Here is a 20,869-nt window from a genome sequence, read left to right as displayed (position 1 = left end):
AGTTAATAAAGTAAAAACTAAATAAATGTTAAATGATCTATGTTGCAAATTGGAATGATTTAACTGACAAAATTATCGATTCGCAATAGGTAAATAAGTGATATCCAAAATTGTGTTATGTAACATTAGAACAAGGAAAACAATGAATGACTTATGAGTGTGTTGAGTGTTCGTCAATAATACTCATCGCCAAGCCGAAAACAATATTTAAAAATAGTTTTTGTCAGTCAATCAAGTGAACAAGTTACACACATTTATTGAAATTCAATTCTGGGAGGATCTGCTAACCCAAAACACTTTATCGGGATACTATATTTAAAACCAGCTAAACTTTAGGTTGATGTCCACTGTCCAGTATTAAACAAATAAAACTATAAAACCTTGTACTGTTTATATGTTACGGCAAAAGTCCGAAACATAGTTGAAGACTTGAAGTACACATTATCCATAGTAATTCGATAAAGTTAACACTCAACATTTAAAACCATGCTCTTGTACATCAGCCGTTGATGGATGGTTGAAGTAACTGGTTAGATAACATGAACAAAACCTGGTATTATAATATATTTTCAACGGCACTAAATGTAAGAATTGAAATTACTTGTGGAGCTGTTTTTATAACGTGAAACCCATACAAAGATAAGATTGCATTTAAACTTACTATACCTATAATAGTAATAAGCAATATTACACAATACACCATAATACTTTATCTCTCAATACCACTATCTGGCAATCATTTATTGTAATCGTTTGACGTTTATTTCCAAATATTAAATTTTACTTATTTTAGATTTAAGAGGACGCCACACCCGCATGCGTTGTCTCCGTCTTACAAACGAGTAACATACCAAATTTACGCGTAGCATTTCAAGTTTTATTTATGCCGTTAGCTTAAAAATTAGATTGAATTAACCTATTAAGAAACTTGATGGTAAGAACTTTATCCGTGTTTTGTTGGAAGTTTTTTTTACGATACTTCAGTTTTTAAGCGAGGTATGCTTGTATAATAAATGTAAATTAAAAATGCTCATAACTCACTTAAAAACTGAATTATTGTAAAAAAACTTCCAACAAAACACAGATAAAGTTCTCACCATCAAGTTTCATAATAGGTTAATTCACTCTAATTTCTAAGCTAACGGCATACAACTTGAAGTGTTGAGCGTAAATTTGGTATGTTACTCGTTTGTAAGACGGAGACAACGCATGCGGGTGTGGCGTCCTCTCAAGAGTACCTACCTAAACTATACTTTGACCAGCAGGCAGCAAGAGAACGCGCCGCGCGCCGACAACACCTGGTTCTCGTTCTCCGACCCAACATCCTGCCATAGGCTAACGGCTAACCGTTTTCGATGGCAGGGTAACGTGGCAAGATGCTCAGAATCCGCGCATTCTCTTGCTGGACAAAGTATATAATATGAGTATTAAGTATTAACGTCAGTTGAAATTTAATTGTTCTTGGAGTAAAACGTGGACGTATATACAATTCTCTTCTCTAATAGTGATAATATAATTCATACATTTGTTTACTTTATCACCACTCACAATAACAATGGACAAATATAAGTAATAATTTAATTTCCACCCATAAATCAACAATAAACATTTACCTCTCACAAGTTCCAACTTGTGAATGCCCACCCTGTCTTCCCTATAGATACAAATTCGTAGTATAGAGTTTATTGTATACAAAATAATGGATCTGTTATAAACAGATATTTAGTGCAACTAACTAGTAATACCAATGATTTGTCAAATAACTTTATTTTAATTCAATAAAAATATTTACATAATATTTCATTTTTATACCTTGTACAGAACATTTGTTATTACGATAACAATTACAATTGTTTTGACATATATGGTCCATCTAACTGGTATCCAAGTTTTTTATAATAGTTTCTAGTACCAACACCTGAAAAAATAATTTAAATAATTAATGGGCATTTATATACAATTTAAATAGATAAATAGTTGTATACAAAGACAATTGAGTATTATTTTGGAGGAAGTAATCGAGAAATTGATGTGACAATGCAAGATATGAAGATGGGGGATGATGCGGAGTGTTGAGATGAATAGGTTCTTAGAAAATACTTATGAAAGGTGATATAAAATAATAAAGGTTTTGAGGATCGCGATCATGAAAACACTACATTGTGTGGATGGATGTAAAGGAGAAAGGCGTTAATTAATTTGTGTGACAAGATAAGATATGAAAAAAGGTAGTTTTTTTTATAAAGTAGTTGAGAGACCAGTTATGTTGTATGCATCGAAATATATGGAAATCTCTGATATACTGATCTGTCATAAGCTCATAGCATATTAGACAAATAATAAATTGTCTTTGATGTAACTTTGACCATGGAATAATTGAAAATTAAAATATACACAAACCTGATATAACAGCTATCTTGGTAGACTTGTGTTCTTCTAAAGATATTCTTTCTGCTTCTTCCATTAATAGCATACCAAATCCTTGATGCTGAAATTTGGTTGGATCTCTGGCTCGAACAGGAACTACACTACCATACACATGTAATTCTCTAATGATTGAAACTCTTCCTTTTAACTCAGGTCTACAATTAATGATGTAAAATCAATATTAATTTATAAAGTTCCAAAAATTAAATTAAATTCAAACAAATAAATTATACCTAAATGAATCAGTACACTTGCGCAACCTCAATAAACCAATTAAAATATCTTGTTCGGGGTCTTCGTATGATAAAAATGTTTCCCATCCATTATTTGCAACATAATCTCTACGTATCAATTCAATCTAAAATATGATTAAAAATAAAAACTAAGCACATTCTATTAAGTATTTACTATGTACTATGAAGAATACTTTAAAACAATAAAATAAATAATAAATCATTTAGTAAAAATTTTGTTTTTTATTTAATCTTATTTAATTTCCCTATTACGATCATAATTTTTTAGTAAAATAAAATATTATAAATTTATAGCATACTTCAAATGGGCGAATTTTATTATGTATTTCTTGAATTCCAACTTCCCTAGTTCGAACATCACGACATTGTAAGTTAAGATCTTTCATTCTTGCTAAGGCTAGTTCTCGTAAATTCCCGTGTTCAACTCCAGATCTATGAAAATAAAATAGGACAAATAATTAAAAAATCTAAAAAGTAATTTTGAATATGTTATATATACATACGTAACTAATGGCATTGGAATATCTCTTTGAACTCTATACACACGAGTCCACGGAGGAATAAGACTTAAAATATGAGCAATTAAATCAACTAATTCAGATGGTGAATAACTTCGGTATCGTCCACTACGCCACAGTTCATATAAACCAGTGCCTCTCATTACAAGAGTAGGGTAAATTTTTAATCCATCAACACGAAAAGCTGGATTTTCAAAAAATTCCTGAACATTAATAAATATAGTTAAAATAAAACAATTATAAAACATATTTTTAATTTATACTTTAAACTGTTGAAGGTCTCTTTCTAAATCTACATTAGGTAAATCAGGCATCATGTGTGATACAATTTTAAAACCACAATCTTTAGCAAGATTAAATGTTTCACACACTGCTTTAACTGTATGACCTCTGTTAGTGTCTCGTGCAACATCTTCAAAGACAGACTGAACACCAATCTCTAATCGTGTACAGCCATAGTTTAACATGTCAGTCAAATGTCTATTCAAACAATAATCTGGTCGAGTTTCAATTGTAATGCCAATGCATTTTACATTACTTCTTTCCGAGTATCTAAGTAAAAACAATAATTTAACATGAAACATTTAAAAAAAATAAAAATGTATTATAGCTTAACACATACTTGACAGCTTCTCGAACGTTAGAACTAGTATGACCCGATAAAGCATCATGCAAATTCCTTATGAAATAATCCCGGTAGTCTTCGGGCAAACTCATGAATGTACCTCCCATTACTATGAACTCAACCTTATCAACATTATGGCCTAATTGTTTAAGCTATAAACATAAAAAAGACAATTTACTATAAATATAATTTATAAGTATTAAAATTTAAGATAAATCTTAAAAAATTTATGAGTTTAAAATCAATGGTAAAATCACTGTTCATAATTATACAGTTAAATTTAAAAATCTATAAGACACATGATGGTAAATACTCATTATAGTGTACAAATTTGAGTGCTTGGTTCTTATTGCACCGTCACCGCAAAGTATAAAATTTATCACTCCACCACCGGGTTGACAGTTTATTTTACTATGGTAATATTTATATATGTACCGTTAAATATTTTCAAGTAACAGTAAATAATAATAGTAATTTTAACAATTAATAGTAGCGTAATTAATAGTTTTATTAGTATCTCACAGTTACACATAAAATAATTAGATGGTTTTGTTAAGATCCTTAAAAGTCACCCATTTTTACATTTTTATATTTTTGTTGTAAAAATTGAATGCCAGTACTTAATTTTTTGGAAAATAACTCATTAAAATACATTTTTAACAATATTTTTATAATAAGTTAATGCTGTTTGTAAGATTCCTACTACCCACTTTATATTATGCATAACAAATATTAATATGGTTAAAATATAATAAAATACAATTTATAATATTATCAATAGTATTTATCCTTTGTCCATAAATGTATCACATACTAGATTAACCTTAAGGTAAAATACCATAGAAATGCAGGGAAATATCAACATTTTAGATTTTATTTAGGTAAAGACTGATGACTGTGGCAGGATGATTAATTATGTACAGTTCAGTAGTAGAGTACCCATTTTCAAAACAATTTCTCTTAATAATATCATTTGCTTAAAAATTTTTATTTCATAATAGTAGAATACTTTCTGACAATGTTAGTGCATAAATATTTAAAATTGAACAAATAAGTAGTTTTGTAGAAAGTACATTTTTTGAAGTAACCTTTAATCATTTCATTGATCTTATCTAAATACTTTTGTCATCAATAAAAAATGTATTCGTTCAATAATTAATACTTTTACAAGTATGCATCAATATTATAAGAAAATTATTCTGCTTCAAATAAAAATAATAAAATAAGTCCTAGTCATGAGAGCAATAAATTGTAATAAAGTTAGTGTTATTTCAATCTACAAACAATATTTTTTTTTTAAACACAAAAATTACCTAGAATAATGATTTACATGTTACATTGTCTTATTTATAGATTGTAATAACACTATATTTATTACAATTTAAAAAAATAGAGTATATTGTACACTATGATTAAATTAATTTGAGGTATAACACAAGATACCTGTTCAACTCTATGGCGGGTTTGAACATATGGATTGTAATGTGCTCGAATAGCTCTCATTGAAGTAGGTTCATAGCCAGTATATGACTGTGTAGAATATTCAAAATCAGAATCTGGACCACCGGGACAGTACACACATATATTTCCAGTCATATTTATGTGAGGACAACGATGTGGTTTACACATAACTGCAACAATTGCTACCTATATGATTTCAAATAAAGTATTAATGTATATCGGTACAAATATAGGGAATTAATAATTATAATTTGAGCCATAATAGTTTGTACTGAGAAGCTCTAAAATAAAAAAATATATATTTTCACACTAACTCCACTAGCTGTTCTGACAGGTTTTGCTTTTAACTTTGGATACAATAATTTTTTAGCATCATTGGGAACAGCTGAAATAATATCGACAAGTCGGGGAGATGATTTTAATCCATATTTTGATGATATTTGAGATTTTAACTTATTTAAGTTTACATCTCTGTTTTCCTTTTGCGCAATTAACAATTTCTGAATAATTTCAGCAACTGTAGAAACCATCCTTTCTTCATGGCTTAATTTGGATATATGTTCTACAACAATTTTAAAAATAAAATAAAATTGAACATTCATAAAAATAATTACGATTCTAAATGTACATTTTACTTCGCATTATTTAAAATGTATACACTTTAATTTACCCAACTTAAACAAGTTATATTTGTAATAAATATTATAACCGTGATTAAATTTAATGAAAATATACACTAAAATACCAACTATTTTAACAAATATTATTGATAGTATAAATGTAAGTATAATATTATATACTAAGTACTTACATTTAGGTATTTAATTTTTATTTACTCACCATCTAATTCAGACATGTTTGTTCAATTTTTCGACAACAATTTACAATGCATTCAATCAAATAAAATTATTTTAAAATTGTATCTTCTTATTCGAAGTACAAACTTATTTTTGTCTTATACTTTTAATAATGTGGTTCTGGTGAACTTGGTCTTGGACATTAATGTACTTTATGCAGTTAAGCAGTAGTGCAATAGTCAGTAACTAGTAAGTAGTAAATTGTAAACTCGTAATCAAATATTCTATATAATGTAGAGAATTCGTCTAACTACTAAAGTATTAACTAATAACTACTATAACTCGTACTTTGCAGTAATGTAAGATTAGATACCACGTGAATCGAGATAAACTGATAACAACAAAGTTGATTTGATTAAATGATTTATACCACGGCTGATATTATGATACCATACAGCGACCAAGCATGAGACCACGACGTAATTATTAATAGTGGTAAGTGCCCGCGAAAATTCAAAATTATTATTATAACAAACCATATTATACATTTATACAAAATAATACTGTATAAATGTGTAATATTATGATGTATACTATACTAATAATTAAAAAAAAGTCCGGATGTGCTTAAAAAGTATTGTATTTTTAGTTATCAATAGATATTTAATTTACCATACAGGGTGATTCACAAGGCATGTTCACCCTCATTTTTTCATTTAATAATGAATTTATTTGAGTTTTGAAAAGTCTGAATTTTTGAAAATTGTATCACCAAAGTACTCTCTCTAAGTAGTACTAAAAATCTGAAGAGTTTGAAAGTATGATTTGTTTGTTTATTTAAAAATTCGAAAAATCAGATTTTAAATTATAATTTTACATTATTGGAGAAAAAAGGCTGACAACCAAAAAATCAGTGTTGAAAAAGTCCAGTACATATAATTAGGTTAAAGGTAAAATATGATGTGATGCACAGACAAACTTCTAAGTAATTTGTAATGTGTGGGTGGTTCAGGCGGAAATCGTGAGGGGTTGGTTAAGGGGGACCTATCGATTCCGCCAATGTAGCATCGATTCCGCCAGTATCGACTCCGCCAATTCAGGTAGTCTAAAAACAACCTATCGATTCCGCCATCTACCAATTTCTACCTCGACCAGGCAACTGCTGCTGTCAACCTGTTTCTGTTATAATAATAATAATATATCTAAAAAATAATTCAATAATTAATTTAAATATTAAAAATAAAATTAATAATCAGTAAAGTAATTAATACAATACAATATATATATATAAAATAATACAATTAATTTAGTCAAATATAGTTTTAAGTTATACAATGATATTTTTATAGTATGATGGATGCCAAACTAATGCAATGTGAATTAATATATATATAAAATAATACAATATAATTAAATAAATAAAATTTTATAATAATAATAATAATATAGGTATCTACAAAATAAGTCAATATTAAATTTTAATATAAATTAATATAAGATTATTTTTTCCCTGCATGGCGGAATCGATAGGTCGTTTTTAGACTACCTGCACTGGCGGAATCGATGCTGGCGAAATCGATAAGCCTTATATCCAAGTATAAAAAGGTCTGGCGGAATCGATGAAACCCCTGGCTAAGACCCCCATAAAACAGATAACTTTATAATTGTATACGGAATCAAAACCTTCCGCTCACATTGCTGTTGAAAATGATGTTAGCCTCCCCCTGAAATTTTAATGAATTCCCTACTACTGAGAGACTACACCGAACGGATGATGTATTATCGTAAAACCTAGTCTTCAACATAAATTTCAAAACAATTAAACGTTATAATTTATATTTTATACTATGATATGTTACCGAGTTTAGAGTTAGTCCTTTACGGCTCACTTTGATGAAGGTAAACATATTTAAAACATATAATTTGCTTTAAAGACTCATGAAGTTCGTGCCGCCGTTTTTAGTTATATTTTTAGCGTATTTACTCTCCAAATATGTATAAGATGATAGATAAAATATTTTATAACTATTTATAGTTTTCTATAGTATTTAGTAGACATCTGCAGGTCTGATGATTGTCAACAAAACTATATGATAACTAGCTGATTCCGTGCACTTTGTTGCCCGTCAAAAATGCCAACTCTGCATACGAGACACGACGGTGATAATATACGAGCAGTTTATTATGGCTACCTGCTGTGGATTTCGGACCCCGCTTCGTGAGTACTTTATATAAATAATTTCATGTTTCGCACTTGGAATGAAAGTTAATACAACTTGTACAATGCACGTTTAAAAGTATATCCTGTTTCGATAGACTTTAAAATAGGATTGTAACAATGTGTAAATGTATTACGATAGTGTTGTAGTTGTCGAACATTTTCGTTGATCAATTGATCTGTGTGAACTTAAAAATAATGAAAGATAAAGAAGTGAGAAAGATAGTCTTTTAAGTAAGATAAATGTGGTAATGCGGCTGGTAATCGTTTTAATGTCCAGCTTAAACACTAGTATTATATTGCCTACTAGGCAATGTGCGAAAATTCAATTGTATGCGTGCTTATACCAGATCTGCCCGTTGAACCACTGCAGGCAACCAATATAAACAAAAAAAAAATACCAATTTCTACTAAATACCTATATATTTATATTCCTCCTATAACCAATAGCAACCGTGTATAAATATTTCCTTTGTAAATCTTAAAATACCTATTTGAGCGACTCCCCGGGTCGGACTAAAATTTTGAATCCAAACCGCACAAAGGGAGTCACCCAAACGCATATACAAAAAAAATTCATTGAAATCGGTTTAGCAGTTTAGGAGGAGTTTATTGACATACACACGTACAGTAAAATAATATGTAAAAAGATAAACACATTCAATTCGATGTCTTTTTTTCTGAATTCAAGTTTCCAAAAATAAAAATTGTATTGCAGATGACTTTTTGCGTTTTTCATTGCAGGGTTTCTTTTTGAAAAAGTAGTACGCAATTAAATACTCACCAAAACACTAATATTATCAAAAGTATTAAGGTACTTGCTCAACCATCCATATTAGTAATAGGTACTACAATAATAAGGTCTAAAAGAAAATAACATTTAATTATTTTTAAATGTATGATAAGGTGTTTACAATTGTCGCACTAGCCTGCGTAAAAAAAACTTATACCAACGAATATTTTCGGCAATAAATTACTGCTCGTTTGTTATATAATAATATAATTTATTGAACGACTTTAGACAACAGACTGAGGAACAGGGGAACAAGTAGGTACCTACAAGTAGAGAATAGAAATTTAAGCTTTTGACAGTATTATAATAGCTCTTTTATAATTTTGCTACAAATCTGCACCTGAACGTTGATGGGTTCCTATAGATTTCGAAAAGCATTTTCTCGAAACCTAAAAAACAAATAACGAGCGGGTTCATAGTGCTGCAATGCGGAAAAGAATACACAAATAACACAAATATATTTCTTACAATATCAGTGTTATATTATACTTTCAATGAATGTCAAAATTATACAATATAATAAATGTGACTTAATCCAAACAATATTATATATAGGGATGTCAATTGATAACATTCTAAGTACACATAATATATTTTTGTATAATAATATGTACGCGTGTGTGTTTATAATATAACTGAATTGCTATTATTATTAATGATATAATAACACAAAATATTACACTCCGGAAAAAAAAAAATCATAACTACATGAATTTATTGTGAACTAAATGACCTTTTATCTAATAAATATAATATTTAAGCTACATGCGTCCGTCCGGAACTATGTGAACGATGAAAAAAAGTTTATACACGAAAAATTGGTCCATTTACACATCATAAATATCTAAAAATAAAATATTTTATACCCATATATAGTGTTTATATATATATATTTAAAATTTTTTTTTTTTAAATATCATTTTATTAAATTTTAATCACTTAATCAAATTCTTTAATCGTTTGTCGTTTTTTTTCTAACATTTATCATATTATACTTGGTTATTAGGAATCAATAATATAATATAATAATAATATTATTTAAATATAATATGTAATATTAAAAAAAAATTTTTTTTTGTAATCTATAACAACACATTTGTATAAAGCAAAAACTTTGAAATTATGCGACTAAACTAAAAAGAAAAAATAAATAAATAAAAAAAGCGTTGAAGTAAAAAACAAAATATGTATATAAATATACCGCCGACCGGGCCTTTCAATGTATCGATACACAAAAGTTGTTGTATAATATGTATTTCGTCGTCGAGTCGTTACTTAGGTGCGAGTGGGTTTGATGGGCGGCGGGTGAGGTGAACGGAAAGCGTGGCTCGAAGTCGACGAGTTGGTAGTTACACCTACCCCTATCAGTCGTACCACCGGCAAACGATAATAATTCTTATATTAATTAGTGGATATGTGGAAACAATAGCGAAGTACAACGCGAGGTCAGGGAGGATATGATATTCTTTTTATCATAATATCATATATTTGTATCGTTGTCATCTGTTCGCCGATGAATGGTTAAATTCGATATAATATTATGTGCAAGTGTATGATTTGAAGAATATTATTGGAAAGATATATTATGATAATATAGTGAAACAGATAAAGTGAACAGGCGTCATCTATACATAGGACTACAGAGAAAAAAAATAGAGCGAAGAAGACTGTATGGTGGTGAGGGGGTGCGTTGTTCGGCGGGGGTTTTGTATCGATTCAATTACCACGCGAGAGGACCACGGTATAAAACGCTCGGCAAGCAAGTAACCGAAATGTGCCCATCATCATCATCGGTATATTATATAATATTTTGTATAAATTACAATGTGTATATAATGCGCACATGGTACGAAAAATCATAGTAATATTTTATTATATGCGTAGTAGTAATGCTAATAATAATAATATTATAATAAAAAATAAAATCAACTAATTTCCGTAAAAATACAAATAATAAGACTCGATGAGAATTAAAGAAGAGGTAGGTGGTAGAGCGGAGCGTGAGGCCATTATATTATATTATAATTATACACAAATATAATATTATTATACATAATAATTATGTAGCGCGCGCAGACGACGAACGAGTGTGTGTAATTGTGCAATATTTCTTATATCGAAAACACGATTTGGTTCCGAAAAGTAAAACAAAATTTAGGTACGAAAAAAATGTTTATCAATGTAAAATTAGGTACGTTGTCATTTCATCTATGATTTAATACGAGTAAAAAAAACTGCATAGTAATACGCAAAAAAAAAAAAAATTTCATCCATTATACGAACGACACTGATGTTTGTGTCTCGTTTATCGTCGTCTAGAACCGCCCTCCCCGCTGGTCGAAAACGTTATCGGTTTTGAAATAATTTGTCTTCCAAAAATAAAAATAATACCTCTCCCGATCACCACAGCAGTGTTGAGGGTGCGCGCTAATAATAGTATGTACACAATATTATTATAATATAGCTATCCGTTTTCAGTCTCGGGGGCCGACGATCCCGTCCGAAGGGGTTTATTTCGGGCCCCGCAAAGACACGAAACGGTAAAAAATTTAAGTTTAAAAACATTTTTTTTTTTTTGCCCATACATTGGTCGTACAGGTATTTCACATAATAATATTAACGTTTTGCAACGTTCGACAATAATAAAATAATAATAATTTAAGAAAAGAGCGAATACAATCGAAACGTTACGTAATAATAGTAAAATAATCATAATAATAAATAATATAGACGCGACGACGGTGGTGTGGGAAACCTTAGGCGGCGTCGGCGATGGTGCACGACGAAGAGGACGATGGTGCGGCGGCGGCGGCAGCGGAAGCGTCTTGGTCAGAGCGACGGCTTCTTCAGCAACCGTTTCTGCCGGCAATCGTACACGCGGCGGCAGAAGAATATCAGATCGGTCGGCGCGCCGTCGCCGGGCAGCTGTCTGGCCCTCGGGTTGGCCTCGCGCAACGGCGGCACCACCGCCTTGCACAGCACCAAGTTCTCTTGTACCGACTTCATGTGCTTCCGGTGCCTGTGAAGTGCCGGAAACAGAAAACAACATTATCGTTAGTTTATTAGAAATTACAATAATTTACAATATTCAATAATTGCAGTCTCACAAATCACGACTGATTAGACAATATAATACTCAATCATAGGCCGAACTGAGACCAAATTGTTGTTTTTTTGAGGGGGAGGGGGGAGAGGGCCATAACAATATAGTATATTCAGTGGTTAAAGTGGGAAAAATTTTGGAGAAATTTTGAAATTTTAGTCACCAAAAATTTAGTAGCATTCCCGAGTTCTTACCAGTCTAAATATATCAAAACAAAACTGTTTTAAGAAGCACAAGAGGTCTTTAACCTTTATCATCTTTTCTTTCGTACATCAATTTGTTTATAAGAAGTGTATGTCAATAGGATGTAAAAAAAATGCCCTAGGAAAAATGATCCTACCTACACATATTGCATGCTTAGTAAAAATAAATTGTAATTCATAGCCATCAGCATATCAATGTTAAAAAAAGCATTTCAAATTTAAAGTTGTTTTAGTTTTATATATTTCATAAAAAGACAAAATATAAAAACTAATTTATGTTAAATATCAAACTAATAAATTTCTTGTTAAGCGCTTAAATTTGTTGTTTAGTATCTAAATCGTAATTTTAACAGATATATTTTCAAAATACAAAAACAAAGCACATAATATGAAATAAGTACATAAATCGAAACACATTTCTGGAGGGAGGCAATTCCCATCTATATGTATTTGAATTGTATTTGAATTGTATTATAATATAATTATTATCGTAGTTACGTATATGAGCTTTTGAATTTTTTTTAAATATGGTAATAGGCAAGCGCATTGAACAAGTCGAGCGTCATATGGCATATCGTTAAATCGGTCACGATATCATAATACAATATGATACAGTCATTTTGATTTTAATACAATAAATACTGGACAATTATTCATAAATATTATTATGTAATATATTAAACGATTTGCAGCACAAAAATCATTTTTCCCCTCTTATTTTCGGTTTGGACGATCGCGGGGTGTAAAAATTCACGATCTTTGCCGGCCGAATGGTTAACTCCTACAAATGTAGTGTTATCTTCTACAAAAGATAGTGTTAACTCCTACAAAAAAATTAATATCATATTGCTGTAAAAAATATCAGACTAAACTCAAACAATACAGTTATACAGTTACGAGCGGAAATTTCCGATACAGATTATCATGTTTTATTGTTATTCGACAATATTCGATGCCATATCGCTGATCTATTTAAAACATTTTGTACGGCAAGTGCCGATGTGAACAAATAGTATAGTACATAATATGGATATAATCTAACCTTCGAGAATCATCATACAGCGTATAAACAAGCTCCATTCAAGCGTTTGTTTATTAAATAATATATATTTATTATTTTCAAGCTATGTTAATTTTGAGCTTTTTGAGCTTTTCAACTTCAAAATTGTGATTTTAAGTAATATTACCCTATTGTTTAAAGGGAAAAATGTCTATGTAGGAGTAGGAGATTACAATATCTTTGATTTTCAGGTAAAAAGGTTATTCGTGTAGGTGTTTACATTTGGCCCTTTGCCGATCGACTTCTATTTTTACTTTTAAATCCTCAATTTTTTATAAATTATAATCAAAGTATGTTGAATAAATAATATAATACGAATAGTATTGCGTTAACTGCTGTTAGGCTATATTACAACATTGCCGTGCGTTGTTTGAAATTGGTGAAAAAGACTTTCAGGAAATATAAAATTCTTTTTTACACAAATGTAAACACTGCAGTAGTTTCAATAAGTAGGTACTCGTTCGGTCTTGTTGAGAACACGTGTCTCAAACAACCGTCTTGTATGCATATCATAAGCAAAGAAAACTGTGCGTTACACACAAGTGTTGTACCTATCGTGTCAGTTGATCGGTTCCGAGTTGACGTTCGTATTAACGAATGCCCTCGATTCCCCACAGAACCCAAAGACGACCTTTTCGCACTTGAATTCTGGTGGGAATTGTAGTGTTCTGCTAGTGTATTATTACGAGTACCTACTCACACAACACTGCACGAGGCGGCGAGTATACACCTTGCCAGGCGGACAGGCTGTTCTGTGTACCTATATCTAATATATGCAAAACAAATTATTGTATTTTTCACATGCAATATTGTATATTACACGAAATGGAACGAAATCAAGTTGGTCATTATACTTGAGACTTTATTTCAGGGGCATAATTAGAGGGAGATGCTAGTGCAATGCGAATTCATCTTTATATTTTACTGCAGTTCTGTTGTTGCAAAACCCATATGACCGCTTTTTCAATATGACAATAACAATAACATTTTGGTGGTTCCAGACAACGATACCTATAATTTTTTTGAACTTCAATTCTTCGCTTAGCTACAGCAGACTTAAAATAATCTATTAAATATATTATATTTTATATTATAAATTTATCCTCTTGATTGATCGTTTTTAAAAATTTATCTACCCGGGACTCATATAGTAGTCCCTACTCGTATTCATCTGTATTCAAGTAAAAACAATAAATTATTCATATTTCACAATAGTTTTTAAACCTGAATAAGTAAAAGTACCTATTTTGCAAGCTGGTTGTTTACTTAAATTTGAAAAATACCGTATTGAAAGTAAGCCATTTTTTTCAACTAATATTACTTTTTTAAATAAACACCCGAATTCGTTGATTTTGGATTATTTTCATTTCTACTGACATTTACGATTTCCTATATATACATATATATTATGTAATATACGAATTCAGTTGAGTTAACGGCGGCTCGTTCGACACAATTTATTTCCACTGACATTTTCAATTTTCCATATAATAAAATATGAGCTATCTAACAGCCCGCGGCATAACACACACACACACACACACACACAGAGGTCATATATACGAAAACTTTCGAAGATGAGTCAAGTCCACCCTCGTATTACTTATATATATAGTACTTGTGCAGTCGATGACCGTTTTGCAGGGTTCGCGAAGGGTGTTTGAAACCCAGAAATCAAAAAACAATTAATCGGATTAGGCATGTAGCGATTTACTTCTCGATCAGTCGCCCCGAGGCCAACGTCGCCGCAATTAGTTGTGACGCGAAGTGATTTTGTCATTATTTTATTTCTCGTCGTTGTCAATGTCGCGTGTGCGGTTATAGCATTATTATTATTATGCGCTAGTAATACTACCCACCCGTAAATGATCGTAAACACGAATACAATAATATGAACATTAAAAAACCGACCACATTATTATTATCGCGTTCGATGAGCGCGTCATCGCAATATGTATATAGGTACTGGGTGAAGTATTTAAATCGGCTATACTATACAGGTACACACACTGGTTTTGATAACAGCATTTTTTTTTTTTTGCAATGGCTATGGTCGACTCCCCGTATATGCATTCACGTTTGATATTTGCAGTGGCGTAAGGCGTAATTAGGTGAAATAATTTATTCACTAAAATCGAAACCATAACACCTAGGTATAGGATTAATTGTTTGTTTTTACACGTCATAAAAGTCATTTTAGGGCATAGAAACAAATTATAGGTACCTCCTACCGGCCAACCTGGTTTTGTGTTAAATATAAAATTAAGTAGGTACCTATACAAGAATTCATAAAAATAAAGCTCCTTTAACTTGTTTGAAAAAAATAATGGGACGATAATCCTGAAATCATAATTCATGAAATAATATTATTTTTGTAACCCAGAAAATGCGATATGTTGCCGACAATACCTTAACATATTATTATTATTATTATTATTTTTTAATTAAGAAAAAAGCCGCGATTCTTATTATTATTCAACACGATAAACGTAAAATAAATACTTGTATATCTATATGCAATAATCTGAAGAAAAAATATGTTTATTTTATAAATGTATGTTAGTGTAGTGTTGTAGTTTATTATTTCTTTATTTTGGAAAATTTAAAGATTTATACTGTTGTCATATCTGCAGGGGGGGGAGGGAAAAAATGATACATTACTCCTTCCCCAATTACGGCACAGTATTACAAACAGTTTATTTTATAAAATTATATTATTCTTGCGCTTTTGATGATGAAAATAATATAATAATAGACCACTACGATAAAACAAATATACAAAGAAACAATTTGATTATATTGACGCAGACTTATTTACACACGAAGAACAATATTACAGAAACTGTTATAAAATATTGCACTGTTATACTATTATACTAATAGTATTATATTATGTTTAGACCACCCAAAAAAAAATTATCTCAACCAATTCTTGGCAATTCCTAAATCCCCCAATAGGTTGAAAATAAAGCGCCATCACGACCATCTTTATCTATACTCGTCCACGTAATCCTTTTTATATAAAACCCTATTTAGGAGTGCCGTCATGTGCGAGAGGCTTCTCCAAATCAAGTTTTTCTTTAAGTTAAACCATTTTCTGCAAATACCTAATACTAAATTACACACGTAAGAGGAGATCTAGGGAGCATTTGCATATTATATAATATTTTTTTTCGATAAATCTTGGAGTATCCCAAGCGTAAGAAACAAATTTGCTTCTCACTAATTCCTGAAGCCACTTACAAATTTTTCGCAAATGTTCACAAATGTATGAGTTTTTTTCCAGTTTAATTTAGCTAATTTAGGATTGAATGTGCTATATTTAGGAAAAATTTCATGTATGAATGCTGAATCAATAATCAAACGAATTTTGGTAAATTTATTTTTTAAATTAGCTCACCGTTTTATTAAGATAAATTTAAAGATTATTAGATATTTTCAAATAAGTAAGGAATCTCAAAAATATTTCACATTAATATTCCTGAAATATTATTACGTATACCTACTGTTGAAGGAAGTTAATGTTACGTAAAATATAAATCAAATAGATATCACAGTTATCTCAAAGGAGTTATATCATAAATTTACTTTATAAGTCCCAGTTACTTGACTTCACGTTAGCATTGCCGGCAGCAAGGTCTCTGGGAGGTCACTGCAGGGATACATTTCAAACTTCATAACTTCTATGTGACAAGACTGAGTTAAAAATTAAAACTAAACATGTATACTATGTCTAAAAAATTGAAATGTATTCTTTTTTAAGCTTATTTTCCAATTTTTTATAGTGTTAATAATTTCACATAACTATTTTGGTGTTTTTAACTGTACCTATAATATAAAAGCACTAAAAAGTATAAGTGTTTAGCTTCTCTTAATTGAGATTTACACATAAAGATTGCAGAAAATTTTAATGGATTGTATAAGTCAAATAAAAAAAAAAATCCCCGAGCAAAATGATTATCCGTTTTTTGAAAACCACAAAAATTGATTTGAATAATATGTAAATGTTCATAGTCATTTGAGTAAAATATATCGTCCAGTATAGTACTTTTAACTATTAGCATACGTCATGCACAAGCGCGTGCGCATTCGTCGTTCGCGGTACAAAAACAGCGGGGGCGACAGTGGCGCGCGCTTAATCGACGTACGATTCTAGGAATACTGTGCGGTAGCTGCAGATGAGTCGGCCGGCGAATCTCTGATAATAACAATACATAATAAAGAAAACAACAACAGCAACAATCACCCGTAGTACGAACCATGAAACGCAACGATAAACGATAATAATATTTAGGGATGGGCCCAATTTAAATTTGGACTTTGTTTTTTTTCTCGAACTCTTCGTGATTGAATTTGAAATAAAACCAATAATTTAACTATAACTTTTTTCAAACTTTAAATTAAATTTCAAACAAAAATTGACCCTGTTACAAGTGCAAACTCTTAAAAGTATTATAATAAATATTAATTACTAACGTTCTTCGCGTTTTCCTCTGCCTACACAATGTAGTGTATAAAAAAAATATTATTATCGTACTCGATTTTCTCGAACTGTAAAAAATGGTTCATGTGCGAAGTATTCGATTGTATCGATCAGTATTCATTTCCGATGAACTTCGAACTGTACAAATCTCTCCAAGTCCACGGTGTTCAAGAACCCATCATTTCTAATAATATTATTGTTATCGTGGACGAAGCCGCAATGTTATTTTGAATTGCGATGGTTCGTGCGCAGACGGACAAATCCATTCGTCGTCTATGACGTGTGCGGATTTTTTTTTCTATTTTCAATCTTACTTTTACGACAAACTAACACATACCGATGACACCTCACACGTATGTATAAGAATTATACAAGTATACAATTATAATAATTTTAAATGATGTTAGCACGTCGCGATTTCCGAGTGCGCTTTAGTTGTGCGCAAACTGCAATCGAGAATACAGAGGAACCGTAAATTATATTATAATTAAGAGCGCCACCATCGATGGTAATTTGTCGTATTATAAAAACATCATGAACGCGATAGATGGAGTTTTAGCGTTGGGCAGAAAACCGACGGTTAAAGTTTATGAGGATTATATTATATTATAATTATATGGTAGTATGGTACATGATTCGATTTAATTCCCAAATTTCATTAAATATATGCATTCATAGAATTTGTCACTAAAATAGAGGTAGGTAACTAACAATAAAAATATAATACTAGTTTAATTAAATAATACTACAATATAATAAAGTATTTAAATTACAATTTATTACATTATAACTGAAAGAAATCAATCGTAGAAAATTATGATTTGTTTGGTATATATGATTAATTGCACTAGTAATTTTTAAATTTATTTAATATCTATAATCCAGTCAAATCGTATTTGTTTTTATATCATTTTAATCCTCAAGTATATTGACAAATTCGATGGATATAATTATTAATCGAAACGCCCTTTATCAATTTGAAATTAAAACGATTATATAATAGGTATTTTTAAACTTAAATCATCTGTTAATATTGTTGAGTTTTTTTGTCCAACAATGCATATTATATTTTTAATTTTTATGTACTTATCTATCTATACTGTAAAGTGCAAATACCAAGAAGAAAATAAAACGTCAAGTCGAAAAAAAACACATAATATTATGTATATACATCGTAAAATTACATACCGCTGCTGTTTACTATTGTTGTTGTTGTTAATGAAAATCGATATTACCAGAATTGACGTATGACGTCGTCGTTTATTAGGTGTATACCTACTATTGTTATTAGGTCAATATTGTGGAAAGAAAACGACCCACAATAATACAATCACAATAACATTAAAATATGTACTTCTACCGTAAAATATATAATATTATTATTAGGTATTATTATTATTATTAAATAAATCGAAACGATATCGTGGCGGAGGCGATACGTTCGAAATAATATTGTATTAATACATATCATATTATAATATAGTTGCAAAAGGTGATGGCGTGTCGTTTCGGAATTCGAATAGGTACTATAACATTATAATAATAATACGCTCGTCACAAGTTCGTGCATACTAAAAGTGCATAAGTCGCGACCTGCATTATCGTGTATGGAATTTTTTTTTATTTTTTACCTTTTCATGTTACATAATTGATATATATTATATTTTGTACACATTTCGCGGAGAGCAGCAATGTAAATACATTATTGCAACGAGGTGACGGGGTTTTAATATTAAAAATCGTCGAGTTGGACCCTGCATAAATTACACGATGTTTCGAGTCATTGGTCCGGAGAACAGTTTCGGCAAAAAATTACGATATTATGTTATCGGTATAATAATAATGTATATATATAATACGACTTAGGCAAGACACGGACCTGCAATACTCGTTGAACGTCAACACGTAACACCGGTCGTCGATGCAGGCCACGCTGTTGACGTCTCTGTGTTTGGACGCGAACAGCTCGTCGGGCATGTCTTCCTTCAACCGTCCCTGTTTCGTGTGTTCCGGCCTGTAGTACCACAACAGCGACATCATCATTTCTCCTGCGAACACGCGTCACATTAACGGTTAAAACGAGTTGAGTATATATACATCATTATTATTATTCGGGCGCGTAGCCAGGATTTTTTTTAGGGAGGGTGTGTGGGTGTTTTAATTTTAAATTTAAATATAACTCGCTGGGGGGCTCACACACTACTCCCCGTTGTAGTCATCGCCATCAATATCCATATTATATAGTACCCAATAATATAATATCAAATATGATGATCACATGATACTTTTTTAGATGAACGCAACACGTTCTGCAAAGGATCGATATAATCCACGGAGGAGGATCTGGTAGAGGGTTGTCGATTTGCACTTGAGGGTAATAGCTGGCGTATAGTAGGTACGCCTAAATCGGGAACAGTCGAATTATTGCACTCGGCTATTATATTTATTATAAAAACGAACGATGCAGCATCAATAACTATTAAGTGATCTAAGCTCGCTATTTTTATTAATCCATGTTAAATTGATTGAATTCAAAGAATATGTTTTCAATTATATGGTGAAACCTATTACCCATCATTATTTTCATTAAAATATACACAATAATATATTAATATCTAATATTCAAATAATGAAATTAGATTTAATTGGTAATTTTTATTGTCTACTTTTAGAATATTTTAATTTTCTACAACTCGTCAAAGCAAACTTTCACCAAGTATCCAAAATTCACGGAAAAGTAATCACGTAAAAGGGGCAACAACAAGTTTGTTGTTTTCAACGAATCGCAATGCATTTTGACAGTAATTCGAAATCAAACTGAAATACTTAATATACCCAGATAATATTATTATAATGATCAATTAATAATAATATTAATTATATCGTGAAATACAAGTTTAAACAGTAATCATACAACAGTCAGTACC

At 30.5% G+C, this 20,869-nt stretch overlaps 2 protein-coding genes across 3 annotated transcripts in view; both read right to left on the bottom strand.

Annotated features, from left to right (window-relative positions):
* Positions 1 to 1,748: 1,748 nt before the first annotated feature.
* On the bottom strand, positions 1,749 to 6,474 carry LOC111033095 (probable elongator complex protein 3). The gene is made up of 10 exons (XM_022313691.1): positions 6,126 to 6,474; positions 5,600 to 5,847; positions 5,268 to 5,471; positions 3,822 to 3,976; positions 3,463 to 3,751; positions 3,185 to 3,402; positions 2,981 to 3,113; positions 2,661 to 2,785; positions 2,401 to 2,582; positions 1,749 to 1,918 (listed from the first exon to the last, which is right to left on the bottom strand). The coding sequence occupies exons 1-10, from the start codon at positions 6,139 to 6,141 to the stop codon at positions 1,845 to 1,847; spliced, it is 1,644 nt and encodes a 547-aa protein (XP_022169383.1). The 5' UTR covers positions 6,142 to 6,474; the 3' UTR covers positions 1,749 to 1,844.
* A 3,079-nt stretch (positions 6,475 to 9,553) lies between these two features.
* LOC111033097 overlaps positions 9,554 to 20,869 on the bottom strand; it is a 124,704-nt gene continuing 113,388 nt past the window's right edge. For both annotated transcript variants that reach the window (XM_022313695.1, XM_022313696.1), the window contains 2 exons: positions 19,822 to 19,990; positions 9,554 to 12,112 (listed from right to left, as the gene is read on the bottom strand). In XM_022313695.1, coding sequence (XP_022169387.1) covers positions 11,923 to 12,112; positions 19,822 to 19,990 — 359 coding nt within the window. In that variant the 3' untranslated portion in view covers positions 9,554 to 11,922. The remainder of the gene's footprint in view (positions 12,113 to 19,821; positions 19,991 to 20,869) is intronic.

Source organism: Myzus persicae, unplaced genomic scaffold (genome assembly GCF_001856785.1).
Source record: "Myzus persicae strain clone G006 unplaced genomic scaffold, MPER_G0061.0, whole genome shotgun sequence".
Taxonomy (NCBI): domain Eukaryota; kingdom Metazoa; phylum Arthropoda; class Insecta; order Hemiptera; family Aphididae; genus Myzus; species Myzus persicae.
The sequence above is the reverse complement of the archived record's forward strand: the minus strand, read 5'-3'. Positions and strand labels throughout refer to the sequence as shown.